General features: G+C 44.4%; 2 protein-coding genes across 2 annotated transcripts in view; one reads left to right on the forward strand and one right to left on the reverse strand.

The window, feature by feature from the left end:
* The window catches only part of LOC130127311 (integrin alpha-M-like), a 79,482-nt gene extending 68,764 nt beyond the window's left edge, over positions 1-10,718 (reverse strand). Inside the window, exons 1-7 of the mRNA XM_056296911.1 lie at positions 10,587-10,718; positions 10,109-10,211; positions 9,617-9,714; positions 9,102-9,172; positions 7,376-7,490; positions 5,001-5,128; positions 4,612-4,757 (exon numbers count right to left, since the gene is read on the reverse strand). Coding sequence (XP_056152886.1) covers positions 4,612-4,757; positions 5,001-5,128; positions 7,376-7,490; positions 9,102-9,172; positions 9,617-9,714; positions 10,109-10,211; positions 10,587-10,623 — 698 coding nt within the window. The 5' untranslated portion in view covers positions 10,624-10,718. The remainder of the gene's footprint in view (positions 1-4,611; positions 4,758-5,000; positions 5,129-7,375; positions 7,491-9,101; positions 9,173-9,616; positions 9,715-10,108; positions 10,212-10,586) is intronic.
* A 3,902-nt stretch (positions 10,719-14,620) lies between these two features.
* Positions 14,621-22,364, forward strand: aldoab (aldolase a, fructose-bisphosphate, b). Its single transcript, XM_056296591.1, has 7 exons — positions 14,621-14,773; positions 16,638-16,756; positions 19,108-19,374; positions 19,888-20,048; positions 20,799-21,057; positions 21,215-21,414; positions 21,934-22,364. The coding sequence occupies exons 2-7, from the start codon at positions 16,645-16,647 to the stop codon at positions 22,024-22,026; spliced, it is 1,092 nt and encodes a 363-aa protein (XP_056152566.1). The 5' UTR covers positions 14,621-14,773; positions 16,638-16,644; the 3' UTR covers positions 22,027-22,364.
* The last annotated feature ends 517 nt before the right edge of the window (positions 22,365-22,881 follow it).

Consider the following 22,881-nt stretch of genomic DNA (forward strand, 5'->3'; position numbering starts at 1 on the left):
GGAATACTGGAACCACAGAGCAGAAATCTCAGAAATGGACGGTATCCTGTTCAAAGGTGAGAGAATCATTGTCCCCCAAAAGCTTCGCAAGGACATGATACAGCGCATCCATGCCAGCCACCTTGGCGTGGAAAAAAGCAAATGCCGAGCAAGAGACTTACTGTTCTGGCCTGGCATGGGGAAACAGATCGAGGATGCGGTAGCAGACTGCAGCATATGCCAAGAACGGCGCAGCGCAAATGCAAAGGAACCAATGATGTCACACGCCATACCCGAGCGGCCGTGGCAAGTGATAGGCACAGACCTATTCACATGGAACTCACAGGACTTCATAGTCACTGTGGACTACTACTCCAGATTCTTCGAGCTAGAAAGACTTTACAGCTGCACCTCATCTGCCGTCATCATGAAGCTGAAAGCAGCAATGGCTCGACACGGAATCCCCGAGACTATCATCAGCGACAACGGTCCGTGCTACAGCTCTGGTGAGTTCCGCAACTTCTCACAGACATGGGGTTTCTCACACACCACCACAAGCCCCCACTACCCACAGAGCAACGGCCTCTCCGAGAAGACTGTCCAGACGGCCAAACGCATCCTGGACAAAGCCAAAGCTGAGAACAAAGACCCCTACATGAGCTTGCTGGAGTATCGCAACACACCGGTGGACAACCTGAAATCACCGGCACAGCTACTGATGAGTCGGAGGCTGCGGTCCATTCTCCCATCAACAGCAAAACACCTGCAGCCACAGATCGCCAGTCAGGAGGATGTTCACAAAAGGAGAGAGGTATGTCAACAGCGCCAGCAGGCATACTACAACCGAACAGCCAAACCTCTGCCCCACCTGCCCGCAGGCACACCAATCCGCTTCCGGCAGGAGGATGGATCCTGGAGACCTGCAACTGTGGAAAGACCAGCGAACACAGACAGGAGCTACCACATCCAAACCAAAGAAGGTCAGATCTACCAACGCAACCGTCAACACCTGCGACAAAGCAGAGTGAACACTCACACTACGCACACACACACTTCACAGCAGACTGTTACCAGCGCTAACAACAACACACAAGCCCATCAGCAAGAGCATGCTGAACCTCCAGACACGAACAATCAGCGACAACCAGACACACAGCCTGGTTACACCACGAGGTCAGGTCGCACGATCAAACCAAGACAAATCCTTGACTTATGAATGTTAAAAAAAGAGAATTTTACACCAACCTGTACTATACCTGCTATGTTTTGAAAAGAAATATTTACAGCGTTCACTTACCTTGTGTACCTACCTGCTGTTTGCAGTTACCAGTAATGAAAAAAAAAAAAAAAGATGAAATGTTATTACGGTGTCACATTTAGACAGTGAAGGAAATGTTTTACACTACTTTGTTGCAGTCCAGTTATATAAGAGTTCCACTTTCATATTCTTTCTTATTAAGATTGTATTCGCTTATAAACGTGCTCAACGTGGTCTGTATCTCTGCAGAGAAAGCAGCACTTTTCAGAAAAAGGGAGATGTAATATTTGCTAGTAATATTTGATTTGCTAATGTCCCTTACGGCTTTCCGTAGCGCCACAACAAAGTCACGTGATGTACGTAACAACGTCAGTCGGAATCCGGTCGGTGAATAAACACCCAGCACGAGAGAAGTCGTCCTTGCTTTATTAATGTTATAAGTTAACATAGCCAGAGGGCACAGATCATTACACCCGTCATCACCATTACTCGGCTTGTACCTTTCTGTGTCTTCAAAGCTCCTTAGTTTTGCCTTAAATTCACTGAATGTCAGGCTGTCACTACTCTGAGTAATATGAACCACGAACGGTTTGAAAGAGTCCGGCAGTCCTTTCACTACCATTCCCACTTGCAACCCGTCACTTATGTTCTCGTCGGCTCCTTTCAACGACGAGAATATTGTCTCTGCACGAACAATATACTCCGTGACGGTCTCGTTGCTTTCCATGCGAAGAGCTGAGAGTTCACAATATAAACTCACCACGCGCGGTTTCCCTTTGCCCGCGTAATGTTGCCGAAGTATCTTCAATGCCGCCCTACCGTCGGCTGCTGCATCCCGCATAATTAGTGACAAGCTTTTGTTGTCTAAAACTTGCACCAGCTCCGCGTACGCTTCTCTGTTTTTCTTGACGTCTGCTTCTCTCAACTGGACAGCATTTTCGCCCGCAGCGATAACTGGCACGTTCAGTAGAGTCTCGCTGAGTCCTCTCAACTCCATGTGGGCTAGGAAGCGAGTTTCCCATAACTCGTATCCTCTCTCGTCGCCGTCGAACAAAAGTCTATTAAATCGCTGACTAGACATGGCACTGGGCCCATAACCTGTTGCATTGTTCATATTTATGTCACGGATGTCTAGCTACATACTTGTTTGGTATGTTAATATACTTTTGTAGAGTTAGACTGCAGGAGCAAACATTAGACGTCCAGTCGTACTTGGTGGGGCAGGAAGAGAGCATTATTGCACATGCGCAGAAGTCATACACACACACACACATATGGATACCCGCAAGGACCAAAATAGCTGCTTATAGCGCAGTAAATAATACAGTGGCTGACTTGCTGTATATGTGAGACTGCACATTATGTTCAACACCGCTTATCCTGCTCTCAGGGTCGCGGGGATGCTGGAGCCTATCCCAGCAGTCATTCCGGCCAATTACCCCACTCTTCCGAGCTGTCCCGGTCACAGAATAGAGATCCTCCATTACGATCTCTATTCTGTGGTCCCGGTCGCTGCTCGCTCTGCCGATCCGGGAAGGGCTGCAGAGACTACCACGTGCCTCCCCCGATACATGTGAATTCGCCAGCCGCTTCTTTTCACCTGACAGTGAGGAGGTTCACCAGGAGGACGTAGCACGTGGGAGGATCACGCTATCTCCCAACCGACCAGAGGAGGCGCTAGTAAAACGACCAGGATACCTACATCGGCCCGACCAAGCCGGAGGTAACACGGGGATGCGATCCAGCGAGCCCCGTATTGGTAGGCAACGGAATAGAACGCTATGCTACCCGGGCGCCCCCTGTAAAACTGAATTCTACCTTTTCTAAAATGTTTCCGTAGAAAATATGATGCTAAAAAACATAGTTGAATGGCTACAGCGCATGCCACATGGTTGCAACTTTTGTTTCTAGCCAGCGACCTTTGTTGCATGACATACTACCCATCTCTCGCCCACATTTCCTTTCTGCCGCTCTACTGTCAGCTATCTAATAAAAAAGCCCAAAAAATAATCATTGAAAAGGCAAAACGGTTGTGTTCTATTTATATTGATATTCGTGTTACCCTCTTGCACCACTAGATGGCGCTAAGTTAATATACTGTTTCCTGTTTTGACGTGAAGAAGAGAATGTAACGATGACTGTCTACATGATCCTTGAGTTAAGTAAACGTCCGTTCTTTTTTTTTTTTATAAATTTATTTCTGATTTTTCCCTTTTTTCTCCCAATTTAGTGGCCAATTGATCCCTATTTTAATTCAAACACCCACCCTCGTACTGCATGCGTTCGCCAACTGCATCTCTCCGGCCGGCAGTCTCGAAGGAAAGCGCCTCCCCACTTTCGTGACAAGGCGAATCCAAGCCGAACCACTGTTTTTCCGACACACACAGAGACGCATTCACATGACGAACACAAGCCGACTCCGCCCCCCTCCCGAAGACAGCGTTGCCAATGATTGCTGCTTCATCGAGTCCGGCCATAGTCGGATCTGACGAGACCGGGGCGCGAACCCCAGTCCCCAGTGGGAAACTGCATCGACACCAAGCCGATGCTTAGACCGCTACGCCACCGCGGACCAGTAAACGTCCGTTCTAATCCGACCTGCCTCCTCGTGATTGTGCACCATCCAACACTACAAACTGGCGACGAGTGAACCCAAAGATTGTTTTTATGCTTTTGGCTGATATTTTCTGAAAATGGCTGTGAATGTGTCTTCTCCCGCCATCTTCCTGCCTTGCCCGGGTGAACCTGCAATGCCATTCAATACATGGCTACGGATGTTCAACAATTACTTACTGGTGATCCATGCAACTGGAAATGCTTGGCCAGAGGCTCGCAAGAGAGCTTGTTCTGCTACATTGTGTGGGCACTGAAGGACCACGGATTTTTTACACACTACCAGATACAGTAGGTGGCTCAGCTCAGTGGGAGGGCTGTCTGCCCCGCTTCCTAAAGGCACGTGACCTCGACTGTACCCCCTGTGCTGGGACGCTGCGATCTGGTACCATTGCTTTAGCTTGTTCAGTAGCAGATTCAGTCTGTGTTGCTATAGTGATAGCCTTATCTAGCGTTAGATCAGGTTCAAGTAGCAGTCTCTCTCTTATACGCTGGCTTACTACATGCTCAATTAACTGGTCGCGGGCCATCTCATCCATTTTATCAGCAGTCACATTTAGTAGCCAGTTCACGTAAAGCAGCAACGTATTGCAGAATAGTCTCATGCGGTGCCTGTGTCCGCTTCCCGAAAATATGCCGTTCAACAACGGCGTTGCTCTTAGGTGTAAAGTAAGCCTATAGGGCAGTAACAGCAGAAGAAAATGTCTCACCATGATCGTCGTCATTATTAGTAGTAGTATTAGCATTATAAGGATACTTACACAACTGTTTCGATGGCTTTCGCTGTATTTGTCCCCCTCTGCTTTTGTTTAATTCCATCGATTTGATTCTCCCAGTTTGTAGAGGTTTTAAACTGATTAAAATGATAGTGAATGTAGGTGTTTGATGAGAACTGGATAATGGCGAACTGTAAAATGAGAAATCAAAATAAATACCTTGAAAGTGTCAAAAATTAGAACTAAAGTTAAATAACTTGAAAGTGTCATTTTATAAGGTCAAGCAGTTCAACTTTGATGAATTCAAAAATATAGTTCTGCATTGCATGTTCTCTGAGGGATGGCATCATCTGCTTTATCAAACCACAGATCAAACATTAGTACATCTCTCAGTCATGGCGATGGTTTTGTGAACAGTAACACGGTTTTCTTACCTTTGTCTCTTCTCTTAGTAGCGAGCCAATCACCTGTTTAACAAACTGCTTCATGATTCTAAACTGTTGCAATGAAACGCTGCCTGAGCCGTCCAGCAGAAATGCAACGTCTGTTCTGGAAGGGCACTCTGTCAAAGATAAACAGCAAGAGCGGGTTCATTGACATTCAAGGACAATTGCATTTTTTATAAACCGGGTCTACTTTTCATAGCCTATGCCATCGTACATAGCAGTTATGGTATCATTTTGCTGACTCGCTTCATTGTGGAGATTAGATTTTGGACATGGCTGACTCGGCTTTAAAACGGCGCCGTGGGTCCGCGGTGGTGTAGCGGTCTAAGCGTCGGCTTTGTGTCGATGCAGTGGCCCCCGGATGAACCCCGGTCCCGTCAGATCCGACTATGGCCGGACTCGATGAAGCAGCAATAATTGGCAACGCTGTCCTCGGGGGGGGCGGACTGGGCTTGTGTTCGTCACATGAATGCGTCTCTGGGTGTGTCGGAAAAAGCAGTGCTTCGGCCTGGATTCGCCTTGCCACTTTCGTGACAAGGCGAATCCTTCGAGACTGCCGGCCGGAGAGTTGCAGTTGGCGAACGCATGCAGTACGAGGGTGAAGTTTGAACTAAAATAGGGATCGATTGGCCACTAAATTTGGGGAAAAATCGGAAATAAATTATATGAGATAAAAAAAACGGCGCCGTATGGTGCCGCATATTACGAGCATCAGACATGTTTCAGCAACTACCCATAGATAAGTAGCACTTGTCAAATAGCTACCCAGCCAGCACAGTTGAGAAATCATAGAGTAACCATGTACACGGTCTAACTCGGGCACTAGACTTTATTGTCGTTGAAAGGACAGGTTTAAGAATAATCTTCTCTTGTACAATAAGAGGCCGCTGTGGCGTCTGGGTAGCCTAGCGGTCTATACTGTTGCCTACCAACACGGGGATCGCCGGTTCAAATCCCCGTCTCCGGCTTGGTCGGGCGTCCCTATAGACACAATTGGCTGTGTCTGCAGGTGGGAAGCCGTGATCCTCCCACGCGCTACATCCCCCTGGCGAAACTCCTCACTGTCAGGGGAAAAGAAGCGGCTGGCGACTCCGCATGTGTCGGAGGAGGTATGTGGTAGTCTGCAGCCCTCCCCGGATCGGCAGAGAGGGTAGAGCAGCGACCGGGACGGCTCGGAAGGGTGGGGTAATTGGACGAGTACAATTGGGGAGGAAAAGGGGGGGATCCCTCCCCCCCTCCCCCCTCCCAAATAAATAAATAATAAATAAGAGGCCGCTGTAAAGCTATGTCGAGCAGTACTGCTGTGTCCAAAATGACACTGTACTACTTGCTAATTACTGTACTACTGTCTCCACAACGACACCGGTGATTAAAATGATATTGTAACAGATATGCATAATGGCAAAAACTACAGAAATGAGACCCAGATTGTAAAAAGTGTGTAGATGGTGTGAAAAAAAAATATTGAAAGTTTCGGGAATACACTCAAGGGGCTTGCACGAATAAAGATTATCAAAACTAGAGATTGAAATAAATAGCTAGTGTGTCCCACCAAGTTTAGAAGTTAACATCTTTTCTTCCACCTTGCATTGATGTCCACTAGTTTGCTGGTTATTATATGCAAGTACATTACAGTCAGAATGAACACGAAGGACATTCTAATAATTGTGAAATTACTACTATTTAAGTATAAAAGGTTTGAAAAAGCCCAAAAGTAAGCTTCCTGTTGATAGCTTATTGTAAAAATGCTCGACATCACTAGCCCGCTCATAACTGGAGTTTTGGCCTTAACAGAGCATTGGTTCGTTCATATCATTACAGGAAGTGTAGTGTAGTAACATGTTTTAGACACTAGGGGGATGAAACAACACATAAACACAGCCAGAATACAACTGTCAACCATTGGGCCGGTTGACAGTCATTTGAAATTTATCACAAAATCATGCAATTTTTTTCTTGATTTGTCTCATTGTAATTAGTAAACGTTATCCAAATTAATATGACTTTTCTATCAAAAGTCTCATCTGATAACCAGCTCATGTGACGTCTCTAGCTTAAAAATAACAAAACAAACAAATTCAGAAATCATATTTATTAACAAAACATGATTCAAACTATTGGACCAACCAATATATCATCAATATGTAAAATGACTCATGTATGGGATGATGTACTGAAGTGTGACTCAAACACACACACACACACACACACACACACACACACACACACACACACACACACACACACACACACACACACTTTGCACTTAATTATATGAAAACTGTGTCATCAGTCCCAAAGTCCAAAAGAACAGCATGAGCTTAAAAAGCAGTTTGATCTTGTGTTTAAATCAAGACATTTACCTTGAAGAGATGAGGGCATGGGTGATCCAAACTGTTTATTGCTGTTTATCATCCAGCATGCACCATTGTAGGTGGTGATGCTTTTGCAGTCTCTGGGAATGGTTGGACCACATGCCTGAAAGGTTAATACAGTTATCTGAGGAACATGTTTGCCAAGGAGAGGGAAAATGGTTCCCCACAGCAAGTAAGCTACTAACACCTACTACCATAGACATGGACGGATAGATAGATAGATAGATAGACAGATAGACAGATAGATAGATAGATAGATAGATAGATAGATAGATAGATAGATAGATAGATTAGATAGATAGATAGATAGATAGATAGATAGATAGATAGATAGATAGATAGATAGATAGATAGATAGATAGATAGATAGATAGATAGATAGATAGATAGATAGATAGATAGATAGATAGATAGATAGATAGATAGAAATCTGCACGAGTTATACAACGTTCACAATTGGTCTGGTTCGCTTGGCAGATTTTATGCATAGCAAAAACTGGCAATACCCGAAAAACAGATTTATTTCCCCTATCTGAATGAAAGTGTGATTCTGATTTTTTTCCCCCAATATATATTTAACCCGTCTGTTGTCTTACAGGCCAAAAACGCCCATAACAGCATTTAACAGCAGAGAAAAGACTAAATTTTATTCTTTCAACCTGAAATGTGATGACATTTCCAAGCGTGACCCCAACATTAGAAAAAGTGAAACATAGCTTTTGTTCATATTTCCTTGAAAGCTGTACCCCACTAGGGTACTAAGATTGTCTTAAGGTCATGTTTGACCCTATAAAAACGAGTGGTGTCCACTGATTAAATGCAGTCTTTCCGCACTCTGAGGGGGGAGGGAGGGGCCCAGATAGTCACAAAGTTTGTGATGAATGACAGGTTGATTCCATCCATCCATCCATTATCATACCCACTTATCCTGCTCTCAGGGATGCTGGAGCCTATTCCAGCAGTCTTTGGGCGGCAGGTGGGGAGACACCCTCGACAGGCCGCCAGGCCATCACAGGGTCCACACGCGCGCGCGCGCACGCACACACACACACACACACACACACACACACACACACACACACACACACACACACACACACACACACACACACACACACACACACACACACACACACACATTCATTCCTAGGGACAATTTAGTACAGCCAATTCACCTGACCTACATGTCTTTGGATTGTGGGAGGAAACCGGACCCCCTGGAGGAAACCCACACAGACACAGGGAGAAAATGCAAACTCCACACAGAGGACAACCTGGGATGACCCACCAAGGTTGGACTACCCCGGGACTCGAACCCAGGACCTTCTTGCTGTGAGGTGACCATGCAACTACTGCACCACCATGCTGCCCTCCCACAGGTTGATTCTTCATGCAAAATAGATTTGGGGTTTAAAATTAAATTAAGTTGCTTTAATTTAGAGGTTTAATGAAGGTGGGTCATAAATGACCCTTAAGACAAGGGCTGTATACCGAATGTGTGGACAACACATGGATTAAATTGTGGTTCTAGTGTGTCAATAAATTATGTATGAGGTGATATTACACTTGTGCAATGATTGTGCAAAATTGATCTCGTTAACTGCCATCAGTCAAAAAAAGAGGAAATAAAAAAGTTGACATTTCCCCAAAAACATGCATACTCCAGAAATTATCACGCTGCTATTGATTCCAGTTATGAAGTGAATTAACTTACCAAAGCCGTGTGTGAGCTCTGGTCACTTGTCAACGTCAAACCAAGAGACATGTTAACAGCAAACTTTGGCGCTGCATTAAAAACAGTGCAGCAAAAAAAATATGCAATATTATGATTTGATACTGATAAAGTGTCTGGAACTCGGTAATAACATCAGCACAATTCATATTCCCTAATTTTGGGGTTAGTTGAGAAAGTGATTGGCTAGTAAAACGTATTGCATCTGTGGCTTCTGTCTTGTTCTTTTACAAAATGGTATATATATATATATATATATATATATATATATATATATATATATATATATATATATATATATATATATATATATACATATGCATATATATGCAGACGTGTGTATATGTATATATATGTGTGTGTGTGTGTGTATATACATATCTACATATATATGTATACATTCATTCATTGATGCACAGACAATTAACAGAAATGGATGTTTAGCTTTTTGAAAATGAACTCCAAAAAAAAGTTGGTTTGGAGTTCAAGTTTCCCACCTTGAAGTGGTAGAAGAACGCATCCTGAAGTAGAGCACTGGTATATTTGTCCTCTCATGTTTGGTGAATACTGCTCCAGTGGGGCGCTGACCAATAAGCTTAGGAAAGGGGAAAGGGGACATATTCCAAAAAAAAAAAGATTTTATAACTTAGACACCAGCATGTTCAAAACTTGGCCTATTCAGGTGAAAGGGAGCAAAGAACCTCAGATCTTTACACACCAAAACTCTCTCACACACGCACACACAGCCCATTCATATTATAGCCTACACTCCGGTTCTTGTCGAATAATGTGATGCTGTTCATCCAAAGCAATTCACAGTGGAAGAGACAGAAAACCCTTCACTTTCTGCATCATCAACAATACCTACAAACAGATAGATAGATAGATAGATAGATAGATAGATAGATAGATAGATAGATAGATAGATAGATAGATAGATAGATGCCAAGCTACTTCCTGTAAAGAGGGTCACTGTTTTCCACTCCTACCCGCGTCTTTGCCGCACCACCTTGTAGCCAAACCCGGCAGCAGGTGAAGAGAGTTGTCTCCAGGCCACAGGATCAATGTTAAAACCAAGCGCAGTGTGGAAAGCTGGGGCAAAAGTATTAATCCAATTGAAGCAATGAATTATTTATTTTATTAAACTGGCTTCCAGTCTATCCATTGATCAGTCAGTCAGTCTGTGTCTGTCCGTTGAACATGTACAGTTTGCATTTTGTTTGTTTTTTTTTTGTTTTTTGTCATCTTGCACACGTTTAATTTTTCCTCTTCCCTTGTTTTTTTTTCCATTGTGTTTTTTTTCCTCGAGTAACTTTGTTAGAGTTCAGTATGTTTTGTTTGAGAAATTATTTTTGTTATGTAACTAATTTACTTTAATTTACTTTCCTGTAAAAAAAAAAAAGAAAGAAGGAAAATCCAATTTGTGTGAATGGAAATAAGAACAAAACTAGTTAAAATTCATCTTACCTGACAGGCACACTGCAAAGGAGATTAACCAATCCATTTTGTAAGAAATATTACAATTTCCTCCTCAATTCTGAACTCAGATCAATCATTCAGGAAGAGGTGGGACCAGTGTCTATAGTGTAACAGGGTTGCACAGCTGAAAGCAAAATGCAGAAATGACAAAGTGAAGACAGATAGGAGGGTAAAAAGTGTTAAGAGGCGTGACTTGATGGAGACATGCTTTCCTTTTTTGATCTAGTCAGATTTGTCATGTTGCACATCCATGATTTCACATTGCTCTGCTGAATTCAGCAGGACCAGCCCAACAGTCACGTTGACAACCTCGCAGTGTTTTAGACTAACTATCCTCAACATGCAAGACGTGTTTGTCATGTTTGTCGTGTTTGTCATGCAGAACATGCTGTCTGGCCGACCATGTCGTCTGCTCCCAAACTACATTTCAAAGGTTGGTGTGAGCAGAAAACAGAAACATTTACCATTTTCTAATAGACGATTGTCATCAACAGACTGAGGGTAGGAAGTCTCAACATAGCCTGACAGCAAGGGCCACAAAGGAAGTGGGCAGATGGACCCTCTGATTACGATCTATTTTTATGTTGGTGCTTATAGGAGTCGGTGATGACAGACAGCCTCAGAGCGCTGCAGTGACTCAGTTTATACGGTTTATATAGGACCCTCAGTAGCACACAGACGAAACCAATAAAAGTATTTCAGTTTCCATAAAAGTACTTGATGTGCTTTTCTGGTCTTAGTGTGCGAGCATTGCATCTTCAATGGTAGATTTTTCCACTATCTTAAAAAAAAAATTTGTCAGCAAAAAAAGGGAACTTGAGCTTTACGATAAGATTACACTGGGAAAAAAAAGACAAAGGCTCAGAATAAAATCGGTTTCCCCTTTTTCTTTTCCTTCCTTCCCTGTATCAGTTTGCTTCACTTTGTGGGGACTTAATATCGTAACTCAGAAAAAAAAATCTTTTTTTTTTTACTTTCTGAATTGTTGCCCAACATCAGAACAGCACCGGTTGGTGAAATCGTAGAAAAGCAGCATCATTGCATTAAATGAGAGACCTTTTACCTGCAAACAAAACTCATATTGGAAATGTCCTGATGGCGACCCGTAGTTTTTGTTATGCTGTTTGCAGTAACAACTGCAAGTGTCATGGTGCTGTCTCCACATCATGCCACAGCCCCCAAAAATGACCAACTGCAATAAGATCCAGTGCAATACAAAACGATAACAAGAGGTAGACTGGCCACTATGGATGCATTAGCCACCTATGGGGGACCACTATGCGCCACTACCAATTGATTGTCCACTCTCTGTACTTTGTGCATCTAACCAGTCCCCATGAAGTACCCATCCAGTATAATGTACACAGCAGACTTACATATGGCAGAGAGAGACTGCCAAAAAAAGACATAAGAGAAGCCAGCAGCACCATGCACAGATGGTATTTTGCAGAAGTGACAGAGTACAGTTAAACTTGGAGTAAATAGGGCAGACATCTGAAAGGAATTTGGGATAACCAATTTAAAAATAAAAGAAAGTGTCCAGGTAGTGAAGTGGTCTATTCTGTTGCCTACCAACATGGGGATCGCTGGTTCAAATTCCTGTGTTACCCCCGGCTTGGTCAGGCGTCCCTACAGACACAATTGGCTGTGTCTGCGGGTGAGAAGTCGGATGTGGGTATGTGTCCTGGTCACTGAACTAGCGCCTCCTCTGGTCGGTCAGGGTGCCTGTTCGGGGGGACTGGGGGGAAATAGCGTGATCCTCCCATGCGATATGTCCCCCTGACAACACTCCTCACTGTCAGGTGAAAAGAAGCAGCTGGCGACTCCACATGTATCGGAGGAGGTATGTGGTAGTCTGCAGCCCTCCTCAGATCGGCAGAGGAGGTCGAGCGGTGACCAGGACAGCTTAGAAGAGTGGGTTAATTGGCCAGATACAATTGGGTGAGAAAAAGGGGAAGAGTAAGTAAGTAAATAAATAAATGTTGGGACCTGGCACATCAACTCAGCATACACCATGAAGTGACCAACTAGTCAGCACTAATGTACAGTTATATGGGCGGATGAATTATCATTGACAATTAGCATTATTTGTTGATCAATATATTGGTGGCTGCACGAATTCATGTTTGCAGCGGCCTCACCCAGTACCATTGTGGGAAGATGGCAGTGCGAGGGCGGTCTGACAGGACACAGAAGCAGGGCAGGCTAAGCTAACTGCTAGCCCATGCAGACCAGCAGTCATCCTGGCTGGCGTTCATTCCCTTTGACAGTTTTTTTCTTTCTTTTAGTTTGGATATTTGTGTTAGTTTAGATGTATGTGTTAGTTAGTATGTGTGTTCTTGAAGTTCTTGTTGTTTTTGGATATGTGTTTTTGCCTTTGTGTTGCACTGCCGTGGGCGGAGGGGAATGATATTTCATTTCGTTTTCTGTACTTCCGTACAGGGCATGAAATGACAAATAAAGTGTTCCTGATTACTGAAGTGCAAAACAAAACAAAAAAAAAAAAGGAAGATAACAGCACTGGCAGATGCTGAGGAATAACATCTAGTTTGAATAAACGGCAAATAGGGCACGTAGCAGGACAAAAAGAAGTTTACATTGTAAATGAGAGACTGAAGACTAGACACTAGATTCTGACACAGGGCCCCTGTGCACAACAAGGCCCCGGGACTTTTTCATGATGCAAGGCCTCTATCATTTCTATTGATATTGTGCTGAAATGGTGCATGTCTCCAAGCAAACTTGCATTTAATCAAATGATCACAAACCAACTGACACACGGCAAATCCGGGGCCTTCTGGCCCCCCAGGGGTCAGGGGCCTCAGGGCTCCAGAGGTAGTTGCCTGGTTTACCCAGTCGGTATTTCAGCCTTGGGCCACTCTCAGGAGGAAAACTAAACAAGCTGACTAATGCTTAGGTAGATGAATATAGGGCTGATTTTTTTTTGTCATCGTTGGGTTGTGAGGGTTAATAATGTGCTTTGAGTAATCGTTAAGAGAATTGTCAGTCATCAGACATTCACGAGTAACTAATGTGACCACTAAGTGAAGTTTTTTCAACCTCTATTTTTGTGTGATCCTCACACACACACACACACACACACGCACACGCACACACCTGAGAATCTGTTCAGGAAGTCACACACACGCCTTCCCTCGCACACTACAGCCGCATGAGAGTTTCCTGCAAACCTGGTGCAACATTTTACACTTCCACAAGCGTTTGAGTTGAGGTCCATGGCCGCCATTGCTCAGAGAGAGATTGAAACGGGTATAGGGTGCCCAACCGTCTATATGTGCAGCGCTTACCGAGGCCACCTTGCGAAACCATACCACCACGGGGAGGGCCGTCAGAAAGGTCACCAAAAGGTCAAGGAGCAGCACACACTATCAGTGCATCTGGATTGGATTTCTAAGGGCAGGTCAGCTGTGGTGTCACATGCTTATGAGGCCTCTGTGTGTGCGTGTGTGCGTGTGCGTGTGTGCGTGTGTGTGTGTGCGTATGTGCGCGCTCAAACATTTCTCTCCTTCTTATGTGATATCTGAGTGTTCTTTACAGCTTTCTCTCTCTCTCTCTCAGATGAACCAGCGTGTTAAGACTGCAGAAAACATGTCCAGTTTGGTAAAACGATAAGGCACTGGGTCGTACAAAGTGTCGTAGTGTGTTTGGAGGGTGCTTTGATTTTGGGCTGAGAGGGAGAAAATCCCCCAGTCAAATGGGAAGTCTAATCTGTGGACTTTCAGAACTTTTCTCTGACCCCCCCCCCCCCCCCAACACCACCACCACCACCACCACCACCACCACTGCCCATGTATCTGCAACCTGTCCCTTCTCTCCTCTTTTCATGCTGTTTTCACCTGCTCTCTCTTCCTCCGACCTTTCCTCCACGTTTCCATCCGTCTCTCACGCTCTCTTTTCTCTCCCTCGGTCGTTTTATTGAATCACACGTTGGCCTTTCCCTGGCCACAAACCACGTTACTCCAGCAGCGTTTTCCCTGAATGTCACGGCTTCTCTGGTTGCGTCCTGTTCTTTTTTTAGCCGGGCAGCTGAAATGTGAGGGGTCACAATCGCAGGATAAATACAACGGCCAGCATGCCAGAGGGGCGTCGCGGACTTAAGCCCGGATCTTCTCTGACCCTCTCTCGTCTCCCAGCACTCCTCCTAACCGCAAAAGGTAAATCGACCGAGAAACTGACTTGACAGTCGGTACGAGGCAGAAATCATTGTACTCGTTGGGGAATAATTTTGCAAGCATACTTTGTGACTCCGTTGATGCTACTTGTTGAATTGGTTGGCTGAGCCGCGTCTGTGTCGTGTCACGGCAAGTGCACCGGCACTGCAAAGAATATGCTTTTGCCTGGATATGAAGTTAGAGGAGAATAAGAAGATGACTTTAAAATGCTTATCTGAACCTTTAGACCTTCGAATGAGCGTTGTTTTAGAGGACTTGCATGTTCATGATTAATTTCAAGCAAACCATCTTTGGCACTGTTAGGAAATACTTTATCCGTCCTTTCCAAATCTCCCATTTTGTTCTTCTTTTTTTTTGGAGTTGTGCATGCATGCACCATAACAGTTTAGGGGGAGGAATAATAACTAATATAGGCAGAGAAATGTCTGTATGTTGACCAACGTTCACTTAAAAAAGACCAGACTTTATCAGCAGGTTCAGTAACACTCACAAATGAAGATGAAACTGCATGTGCACCTCACTAGGCTTCTATAGCCAGACCAAAATACCAACTCCGTCTATGTTGAAACCACTTCTACTTCTGCTTCTTCTTCTCTGAATAAAGTTGCTCTGTTTGTTTGATGTCTTTCGTGAAGGCGTATTGCTGCAGGAGTTATGTATTTAACATCACGGTTTTCATGCTTGCCGAGCTGACAGGCGTCACGGCTCCCTTTTGTTGGCCTTATCTGCTGCAACGCTTTCTATATTAGGACGTGTTACTGGGCCAGCGGTGACAGCAAACTCTGCCTCAAAGCTGCCAGTCTAAAATTGCCCTCATTGTCATCTGACTCTTATATTCACTTGTGTAGAGTGCATGGAAGTTTAAATATGGTGTCTAAAGCAGCATGGCTGTATCCTATGAACCACAGAACCACAAAGGAAGACTTCAGACACCTCCAGCTGCCATGGTGAAGGGTTATTATTAGTCAGATCGCTTAACAGTGGTCACACATAGGACTGGAAGAGAGGCACAGAACAGGAAGGGGTGACACAGAGAGCGAGAGAGAGAAAGACTGTAATGAAGGGGGGGGGCTCTGAAAGACAACAGAGACTGATAGAGAGAGGGGAAGCAAGAGAGACAGAGGAGGGAGAGAAAGAGAGAAGTGGGTAAAGGGTGTGTGTGACAGACGGAGAAGAGGAATAGGGAGCAATGGTGAGTAGGTGGGGGGGCGGGGTCAGAGAAGGTCAGGGATAAGAGGAGAAAATGGAAAAGGTCGCTCTGCATGCCGGGCATGACTCTGGAGCAGGCGGGGCAGGTGGTGCTCTGCAGCTTATGGGAGAGCCTGGGCAGCAGCTGACAGACAGACAGACAAGACAAAGACAGACAGATAGACAGACAAGACAAGCCAAGTCAAGTCAATTTTATTTGTATAGCCCTCTATCACAAATAACAAATTTGCCTCAAGGGGCTTTATGGCAACACAACATCACAACATACAGACAGATAGAACGATAGATAGACAGATGGAAGGACAGGAGAGGATAATCAATCTGTCCAAGAAGATAACAACGGACTCTCAGAGAGACTTCCTCTTCATGTGGTGTGGTGGGTGGAGGTGGGGTTCTACCCTTGCCTTCTTCCTTCTGCTATCCTTAGAGAATATTTCACAACTTGGCACACCAACTTTACTCCTACACTAGACTTCTCTGCTGACCAACACCAAGTCACTTTACCACAGCGTACGTCATCTGCCTGCCTGCATGCTTGATTTTATGTGTGATTTTGTCCCTCTGTCTCTGATATTGGACTATTTACACAACGCAGAATAACCTTACCCCCCCCCCCCCCTCTCTCTGTCCTCTAAAGAGTCAGGATGCCTCACGCTTATCCTTTCCTCACTCCGGAGCAGAAGAAGGAGCTCAGTGACATCGCTCACAAGATCGTCGCTCCCGGCAAGGGAATCCTTGCTGCAGATGAATCCACCGGTAAATAAATAAATGAATAAATAAATCCACAAAAGACAGGCCAAAATCTGTAATCAGATTTTTTTTAATGTTTTTTAACTGGGGACACGACATAATAAATCAATCAGTAACCCCTTTTTTTTTAAATGTGTAAATGACTAATATTGGGGGGGGGGTTGAACTTTTATCCATAACTTTTCTCAGTTCTCTTGAGAATTGTGACTTCTGAGGGAGTGATAGAGTCCTCATTAATATTCATGAGCTGATGCTAATGGATGAGGGCTGGCAGTGAGTCACATTCTATTGATTTGATCTGATTGGCTGTACATAAATGAGTGTGTCTTTGACATCAGGAGTATCAGGAAGAAAAGATCGTTTAAGGACGACTGAGCTAGGGTCAGCTCTTTTGGAGAGAGACAACTAGAAAAACTGAATTCAACCTTTCATACTTATTTTTTTCCCCAGTAGAAAAAAGAAGTACAAAATGCATGACGATTAAAGTAATAAGTGGTGTTCGAATGTATTGAGTGTTTAAATTCAGTCAGTTAACTTTATCACCACTCCACGTTACACAAGTCTGGACGAGTGAAACAAAGAGTTATTCCTAATGATGTTTCAGTCCTAAACAAACTCCAGCCGGACCGATGCAAAGCGGTGCAACAAGACACACAGCGCTTTAAAAAACCCAAAGTACAGGTGTCCGGGTAGCACAGCAGTATATTCCATTGCCTACCAACATGGGGGACACCGGTTCGAATCCCCGTGTTACCTCTGGCTTGGTCAGGCGTCCCTACAGACACAATCGGTCATGTCTGCGGGTGGGAAGCCGGATGTGGCTATGTGTCCTGGTCGCTGCACCAGCGCCTCTTCTGGTCAGTCAGGGTACCTGTTGGGGGGGGGGGGAGAGATAGTGTGATTCTCCCACATGCTACATCCCCCTGGTGAAACTCCTCACTGTCAGGTGAAAAGAAGCAGCTGGCGACTCCACATGTATCGGAGGAGGTATGTGGTAGTCTGCAGCCCTCCCCGGATCGGCAGAGGAGGTGGAGCAGAGACCGGGACAGCTCAGAGAGTGGGGTGATTGGCCAGGTACAACTGGGGAGAAAAAGGGGAAGAAAAAAAAACAAAACAAAGTACTTCACAAAACAAGGAGAATAAAAAGGGAGAAAAACACATGGAACAAATAAAAGGGATTAACAAAACAAAATCAGAAAAAGTGTGAAAGCAAAAACTATACAAGAATGTCTCATGACGTAAGAGACCAGTGTAGAAAAGTGTAGGTTTTAAGACAATTTTGAGATATTCCCACAGCTTTACTGATCTGACACTTTGTGGGAGGCATCAGAAGGCGTTTCTAGGGTCTCAAGCAGCCACAGCTGACTGGTGAGACAGTGGAAAAATATCCTGTAGTGAGGTCACCTGAGTCTGTGTGACACTGATGTTGCATGGACAACTTTTGAAATGTGAGGAAGTGTTATTCATCCGGCAGAGATGAATGAAACGACAATGAGTCAAGTTGGATTAGATGTAAGGAACGTATCCTCACACTCACACAGCCCCTGCAGACGCAAAGTCAGCAACTTATTCACGAGTTAATTATAGATGCAAAGCACAGCTGTTGTGTGTGACTGTGCTGTTAACAGCATGCATTGGCTTAAATTTGTAATTTGAAGTAGACCTAGTATTAACACCACATTATCAGCTGAGTAGCTAACGTAACATATTCATTACATCATACCCTGATCGGACGCACAACAATGACATTGTAAAATGGATGCTTTTACAACAGAGCTAAAATTAGCTCGTCTGAATCATGATTTTAGTCAACCTACCACCCTGAAAAGCAAGCTGGCACATCAGAAACACTTAAAAACCTCCATGGAAAGATTGATGTCGTTTGAATTACGATAGGTCATATGATATATGAGCTCAGGTTAGGTAGGGTAAGGGTAGGATTAGGGTTAGGTAAGGGTAAGGGTAACCCTAACCCTCTCATATGACAGATCATACCTTAATTGTATCTCAGTTCATGGCGTTTCTGTGAAATCCTACCTCAACTGAAACCAAATGGGGAATACCAAGTGATAAGATGCGAGGAAGAAGCTAAGAGAGAATAGTGGTGGGGATGCAGAAAAAACATATTTTGCCAATTTTCTTAACAATGGGGATTATTGTGTTATCTAAAAAAAAAAATCTTTAATGTTTTCCAAAAGCATTGGAAGATGTAGAAGAGTGCATCATATTCTCAGATGCACTCATAAACACTGAGTCGCAACCCCCCTCACCGAATCTACGCAGATGCTGCAGCTAAGTGTGAGACTAAATGTCAGTTTGAGTGAGTGAACCTAACCCCTTCCCTCTGTCACCTGCAGGCAGCGTAGCCAAGCGCTTCCAGAGCATCAATGCTGAGAACACCGAGGAGAACAGGAGGCTGTACCGTCAGCTGCTCTTCACCGCTGACGAGCGTGCCACACCCTGCATCGGCGGCGTCATCCTTTTCCACGAAACCATGTACCAGAAGACCGACAGTGGCAAAGTCTTCCCCCAGTACCTCAAGGAAAGAGGCATGGTGGTTGGCATCAAGGTCGACAAAGGTGTCGTCCCCCTAGCCGGAACCAATGGCGAGACCACCACCCAGGGTGAGCCATGGTCCTCGGTCAGACTCAAAGATAATAACAGAGACAGGCTTTGATAATAATATCTCTCAATGGTCGTTCTATCAAAGTCAAAAATAAGCCAAAAGAGAGAGTTCTCTTTCCAAACGAATCAAAACCCATTTCACTGATGACTTCCTGCTGTTTGGGTGAACATGTGTTCACCAGAGGGAGCACATAGGGGTGGGATGGTAGCCAGATTCCTGATTTTGGATGGTTCACAGCTGGACACCACTGACACACCTGTACTCACACAGGACCAAATGTTAATGAGCACATGCAAACAGGAACACACATTTACGCACACACAAGCATGCCGATACACACATACATAGACAAGCACACATACAATTCACCTACATAGGCACACAAATATGCACACACATACACATACATAGACACACACAAACACATTAGTGCATTGAAACACACTGACACACAAATTTAAATAATTGTTCACCCATTTGTTGAATTTTCTCACCTCACCCCCACCCACAGGTCTGGATGGTCTGTACGAGCGCTGTGCTCAGTACAAGAAGGATGGTGCTGACTTCGCTAAGTGGCGCTGCGTTCTGAAGATCACTCCCACCACCCCATCCAGACTGGCCATCATTGAGAACGCCAACGTCCTGGCACGTTATGCCAGCATCTGTCAGATGGTAGGTTTAGGTTTTAGTTAGTTTGTTAGTTTAGTTAGTTCAGTAAGATAGTTAGGTTTTTTCTTTATTTTATTTTCTCCTTCCCTAACATAGAGTTTTCATAAAGAGTAGTTAAAAAGAGGGATCGGTTTAGGCATCCTACAAATGACAAATTTGTCTTTTCTGAACTGTACCTCATTCTTCACATGGTCCCTAACAAAAAAAGAAACATTCCCCTTCATAGTCACATAGACGGTAACGTTAATTTCTGTCTGTTTGATACCAAGTGAAATGGGCCTGATGATGGTGTTAACCTCATAATGAGGTGTTTAGAGCTACAAGCTTTAAAAGACAAATGGTAGACATGTGTTATTACTTTTGGCCACCAACACACTGGAGGCTGCTAACACCAATCCACTGCAGATTTACAAAAAAGGACCCATTTCAATCCAGAAAAACAAAATCAAATATATGATAATAATTAAATAAAAACAAGGGCGATGCCATGAGACTCTTGAAAATAAGAATCCCATCATCTAAGGACATGCATGTACTATAAATTGCATACACACACACACACACACACACACACACACACACATCCATACACATACTAGCCTAGGGTATAGAGACTGACCAAATGAAGAACTGTTGGTCCTCTGTCTAGTTGGGTAGTTGGAGCGTTAGTTAGTTATATGGGTTTTGTGGGTACAGAGGGAAAGGAAGAATGAATGTACTACAAATTACGGAACATTTCCCCTCTGTCTTTAGCACGGTATCGTCCCCATTGTGGAGCCCGAGATTCTCCCTGACGGTGACCACGACCTGAAGAGGTGCCAGTACGTGACGGAGAAGGTCTTGGCAGCAGTGTACAAGGCTCTGTCCGACCACCACGTCTACTTGGAGGGAACCCTGCTCAAACCCAACATGGTGACCGCCGGACACTCCTGCTCACACAAGTACACCAACCAGGAGATCGCCATGGCAACTGTCACTGCCCTGCGCCGCACCGTGCCCCCCGCTGTTCCCGGTGAGACACAATGATCTCTTTCTCTCTCTCGCTCTCTATTCCTATCTCTATGTCTCTATCTTTCTCTCGCATATCTTTCTCTCACTTTCTTAATCAGAAGCCATCTAACCTCTCTGTTTCTCTCTCTCTCTGTCACTCTCTCACCTCACCCCTTCAGGAATTACCTTCCTGTCTGGTGGTCAGAGTGAGGAGGAGGCCTCTATCAACCTGAACGCCATGAACCAGTGCCCCCTGCACCGAGCCTGGGCCATCACCTTCTCCTACGGCCGTGCCCTGCAGGCCTCAGCCCTCAAAGCCTGGGGCGGCAAGAAGGAGAACGGAAAGGCCTGCCAGGAGGAGTTCATCAAGAGAGCTCTGGTAAGCTGGAACAAGAAAGAATGATTTTTTTGGAGCGAAAGTGACGGTTCTAAGTCTGAGTGTAAATACATATGACGAGAATGTCATTTCTACCTGTCAGTGAATTGAAGTCTCAAACATAATACTAAATGAGAGCATATTTGATCGGGTTGTTAGCTCATTTAGCTCTGGCTCCTCGCAGTCAGAGGGTCCTAGATTTGATTTGATTCCTACTGTATGGAGTTTGTATGCTCCCCACCCCTCAATATGTTCACATTAATTTCCTTTCACAGTACAAAGACATGCATGTTAGATGAATTTGAGACTTTACATTGTCCTTAGATATATGAATGGTGTGTGTGTAGGTTTTTGTGTGCGCCAGGGAACATGTCTAGGATGTGTTCTTGCCTTTCATCCAAGGCATGGTGGGATATACGCTACCCCCTGAACCCCACCCCTGTGACCCTGGATTGGATTTAGTTGGAAAATGAATGTGTAAGTATGTGGTTTCTTTAACTTTGTTCTTTTTGTTCCTCACAGGCTAACAGCCAGGCCGCTGTGGGTAAATACGTAAGCAGTGGTAGCAGCAGCGCCGGTGGAGAGTCCCTCTTCGTGGCCAACCACGCTTATTAAGCATGGACATTCCCCAACCACCCCTTCCATACCCATCATCCTGTAACCATGGAAACAGCCACACCTTTGTATGGGTTGTCTACCTGTCTCTCCCCGGCGAATGACAAGTGTTTTTATGGCCATCTTGTTGAAAGCAGGAGGGAAAGGTGCACAAACCTGTTGTTTGGGTTGATGCTGCAGAGAGAAGATTCTGGGGGAAAAAAAGTTCTGCCTCCATTCCCTCTCCTTTTAGATTTTAAAGTTTCCCTCACAATGTTTTTAGAAAGAAACAGCCACTATTATTCTTTGGCTTGATTCCACCCATATGCTGCGCCATAGAATAAAGTATTAATCCACAACTTTGTTTTATGTGAATCATTATTCAGTCTTATTGTTGTTTGTAACATGCCCTTCAATGGTTCTTTTATTTCTAATGCGTTCCTGAACTGAAAAGGCAAAAAGATCAGAGACACTGCCAAAAATCAGACACGCCCCCTTTGATTCACTTTAAATTTTTTACTTTTACGGAGATTTTTTGTAAGCAGATTGGTGCCACATGTTAAGCAAATTCAGTGTTAACATATTGGCACAAAATATTTTAAAACAGGAATTAAGACATCTCAAATCAATCAATTAGGACTTTGTGCAAACAAGAAGTGTGAACCCATGCGTTTTGGGCAGTGATAAAATCATGTGTGGGATCTCGTAATTTTCTGAATTTTGTCAGCAACTACTGAGTCGGTCTCAGGTCTTAATTCAGCAAATGAAAGAGCTAATTAAAAAAAAAAGATCCAATGGGTTGACATATTGGCCCAATGAAAGAAATGTTTAAAGCCCAGGCCGCAATGCCTGGATGAGTGAAACATTTGTGTCATT

This window comes from Lampris incognitus, chromosome 17, assembly GCF_029633865.1.
Source record: "Lampris incognitus isolate fLamInc1 chromosome 17, fLamInc1.hap2, whole genome shotgun sequence".
NCBI classification, from domain to species: domain Eukaryota; kingdom Metazoa; phylum Chordata; class Actinopteri; order Lampriformes; family Lampridae; genus Lampris; species Lampris incognitus.